This window comes from Lupinus angustifolius, chromosome LG03 (genome assembly GCF_001865875.1).
Source record: "Lupinus angustifolius cultivar Tanjil chromosome LG03, LupAngTanjil_v1.0, whole genome shotgun sequence".
Lineage (NCBI taxonomy): Eukaryota > Viridiplantae > Streptophyta > Magnoliopsida > Fabales > Fabaceae > Lupinus > Lupinus angustifolius.
In genome coordinates this window covers 4546616-4550484 of record NC_032011.1, presented here as the reverse complement: position 1 = coordinate 4550484, position 3869 = coordinate 4546616, and the positions used below count along the sequence as shown (strand labels likewise).

Below are 3869 nucleotides of genomic sequence, written 5' to 3'. Positions count from 1 at the left end.
CATTTATAATAAATAATTTACCTTTCATTTATAATTTTTTAAGGTCAATGAATAATAGAATGATAATATATAAAATTATTGCATATAATTTTCCACTAAATATAAATGCAAAAGTAATAATTACATCAGGATTCTTTTCCATTTAATTCATTCACAGAATTGCTCCTGAGCAATATAATAAAGAGAGCGAGGGACGTTACAGGGACACAAGAAACCCCACACAGGAACCAAAATTAACTCCAACACAAAAACATTTGAAGTCCGAAAGTGTCTATAAAAGGCAATCATCAAGCTAAGAGAAAGCGTTGCAGTCTCCACACACATTAAACACAGAAGCATTAGGGTGCAGGTGAGAGAAAGAGAGTGAGAAAGAGACATGGGAGGTTGGGCTATTGCCGTGCATGGTGGTGCTGGTGTTGACCCTAATCTCCCTCTTCAGCGTCAGGAAGAAGCGAAACAACTCCTCACGCGCTGTCTCAATCTTGGTATCTCTGCTCTTCGTTCTAATGCCTCTGCCATCGATGTTGTCGAACTTGTGGTATGTCATCATGTCTATGTCTACCTAGTACCAACACAAACTACACTCTGATCTTCTTACCTAGTACCACCCAATATATCCTTCTTTTGCCTTTTCATAATTACCCGTTCCAATAATAATAATAATTATTATTATGTCGTTATTCCCCCAGAACCTTTACACATTATTTAATTTATATATAAAGAAAATTAACATACCCAAACAGAACTTCATGCATGGTTTGTCCAGAGACGAATGTGCATGTGAACCAAATTAATAATTTGCTTTAATATAGTGTGTTATGTTGCTTGATTTGAGATGGGTGTTATATTCATCGTTTAAGTTCACATCTCAAGCACAATTTATACCAAATTATTTACTTAAGAATAACAGTAAAAGAATGATGAAATATCTTATTTCCTAATATGATGACATACTTATTTTTTTTGTGGTAACAATTTTGTTGTTGTTTGATGATAGGTAAGGGAATTGGAAACAGATCCATTGTTCAACTCAGGGCGTGGATCTGCCCTGACTGAAAAGGGAACTGTGGAAATGGAGGCTAGCATCATGGATGGACCCAAAAGACGATGCGGCGCGGTTTCTGGTCTCACCACCGTGAAAAACCCGATCTCATTGGCCCGTTTAGTCATGGATAAGTCACCACATTCTTACCTTGCTTTTGACGGCGCTGAGGAATTTGCCAGGCAACAGGTTTGGTTACAATCCCACCACTTTCTCACATTAAATTTAGAGGAATCTTTCCATTCAATAGATAAATATTTCAAAAATAAAAGGAAATATAATTCTAAATAATATCCTTATAATATTAAATACAATAAAATTATATTTTTGTCATGAATATACATTCGACTTCCCATTTTAATTTGTTTTTTCTCATACCTATAGCCAAAAATAAATACAACTCACTTGTATTGTTTTTCTAGCATTTGGCACTTTTTTAGCCATCTAACGTGTTTTTTTTATTTTATATGATAAAAAATCTCTTATTATCGTATTGTTCTGTTTTATTATCACCGAAGTGACCGAACATTTGTTTGTTGGAACTCAGGTGTATAGATTACATACCAATACGTGTTCAAATCTATTTATAAGCTTACAAATTGAATTGGTGTCAATTAAGTGATATCGGTTGGTTTTGTTAGGGTGTGGAAATCGTGGACAATGATTACTTCATCACTCCTGAAAATGTTGGAATGCTCAAGCTGGCAAAGGAAGCAAATGCAATTCTGGTACGTATTTGTAATAGAACAGGACAAAGTTGTACATTATTACTTTTACATCGCTTAATTATATAAATTGTAATATGTTATTTGATTAAAAAATCAGTAATTAAGTATTAATTCTTATTTATATAAGTCCTCAACAACTATTTTATATTAGGGATCTTTATCACAAGCAAAGGACAAAAATTGACATAAATTACATCTTATAATTTTAGACCTTGAATATGGATCTAAGTGATTCCATTTGTTTCTAGAATCTTGAAACTTTATTTAAAGAGGAATTAGACTGTTTGCAATTTGACAAATATATCAAAAATAACATTGCTTTAATACTTTTTATCTGAAAATAAAATACAAATATAATTTATTATAATAACATTATTTAAATATATCTTCTAAACTATGGAATGATGAGAAAGTGTAGGAACAAAGGAAGTAATGATATATTTGAAGAGATAATGATGTATGCATGAATACATTAGTAATTTTTTATATATTATTGTATTATTTAATATTCATATTTAATTTTCATAAATGGTTGATTAATAATGTTAAAATTATGTATAAATTTTTACATTGTTCACCTTACACTATACTCATATTTGAATATGAGTTGAATTTTAAAATTTAGAAAAAAATTATAAAAATTTCCAACGTTGTGTACTTGCTTTTTAAGTAAACTCATTGCATGTGAGTGTATGAGTGACTGACATGGATCTGTGTGGATGCAGTTTGATTACAGAATTCCAACAGTAGGGTACGAAACATGCGGTGCAGGTGTTGAGAGTCCACTGCAAATGAATGGACTTCCAATCAGCGTCTACGCGCCAGAGACGGTAGGTTGCGTCGTCGTCGACGGTGAAGGAAGGTGTGCCGCCGCCACATCAACCGGTGGTTTAATGAACAAAATGACCGGTCGTATCGGTGACTCACCACTCATTGGTTCTGGTACCTACGCGTGTAACGTTTGTGGGGTCTCATGCACCGGTGAGGGTGAAGCAATCATACGTGGCACCCTGGCGCGTGAGGTGGCGGCAGTTATGGAATACAAAGGTTTGTGTCTTCAAGAAGCAGTGGACTTTGTCATTAAGCACCGTTTAGATGAAGGAAAAGCTGGTCTTATTGCGGTGTCAAACACTGGTGAAGTGGCTTGTGGGTTTAATTCTAATGGCATGTTTAGGGGTTGTGCTACTGAAGATGGGTTCATGGAGGTTGGAATCTGGGAGTAGTTTCTGACTTTGGTTTAAAGAAAATGTTTCTTGTACATCATAGTGTGATATTTCCAATGCACTTTTAAGGTTTATTTATTGGGGATGTGTCATGCTATGTTGTACATATAACAATGTTCTTTAGTGGGATTATCAATGGAGGGGTTTTATTTCTGTTTTCTTTGTTTAAGTTGGGGTGGGTTGGGTTGTTTTGGTGCAACTCTTTGTTTAAAGTTGAAGGAGGGGGTTGTTAGTTAGTGCTGGAATTAGCAGCTAGCTTTTGTTTCAGGTTGGAAATGTGAATGAAATAATAGAAACTGTTTGTCTTTTTCTTATTTCATAATAAAAAAGCTTGTTACAGACCCTCAACACTCTGGTTTTGCTTCTTCTTCTCCATTGCAGTATAACGCATTGTTATTTTATTTTATTTCCATAAAATTTTCTTGAATGTTGAGAGGTCTTGTAGATTCTAAACCAATGCTGTATGGTGTGAGGACAGAATCAAATAGGAAGGTGTGACCGATCGAATTATTAATTATAATTAAAAATGACTTTGATTTGTAGTATTAATTAAATGAGGAGTTGAATTATTTTGAACTGACAAATTTTATTCCGATTATGTTAATTTTTGTTAAATTCAATAACCAAAAAATGAACGAGACGATTCATATAATAAAAAAACATATACACAATCTAATGTTTTATTTTACTTTAGTCTTATAAAATATGATAATATTATTTAAATATTACTATTATTATAAAAATTTATATTTATAGATAATTATTAATTATATATATGAAATCATTTCAAACAATATCACTTAACTTATTTAAACCAAAAACCTAATCTTATTTAGTCTCACTAGGGTTTTAAAATATTGTTCTAAATCAACCATT

The 3869-nt window shown here is 32.7% G+C and overlaps 1 protein-coding gene across 2 annotated transcripts; it reads left to right on the top strand.

The window, feature by feature from the left end:
• LOC109343193 (probable isoaspartyl peptidase/L-asparaginase 2) lies at positions 293-3336 on the top strand. 2 transcript variants are annotated; one of them, XR_002107174.1, is made up of 5 exons: positions 293-538; positions 998-1231; positions 1684-1770; positions 2496-3071; positions 3147-3336. XR_002107174.1 is itself a non-coding variant. In XM_019581380.1 (4 exons), exons 1-4 carry the CDS (start codon positions 377-379, stop codon positions 2991-2993), a joined length of 981 nt encoding a protein of 326 aa, XP_019436925.1. In that variant the 5' UTR covers positions 293-376; the 3' UTR covers positions 2994-3336. The 2 variants fall into 2 exon arrangements, 1 of the variants encoding a protein (XP_019436925.1); XM_019581380.1 differs by having other exon boundaries at positions 2496-3336.

Bases quoted from the DNA above. Each gene is read 5' to 3' on its own strand.
- LOC109343193 (XM_019581380.1), top strand. From the start codon at position 377: ATGGGAGGTTGGGCTATTGCCGTGCATGGTGGTGCTGGTGTTGACCCT. The intron at 539-997 runs GTATGTCATCAT...GTTTGATGATAG, and splicing joins TCGATGTTGTCGAACTTGTG to GTAAGGGAATTGGAAACAGA. The intron at 1,232-1,683 runs GTTTGGTTACAA...TGGTTTTGTTAG, and splicing joins AGGAATTTGCCAGGCAACAG to GGTGTGGAAATCGTGGACAA.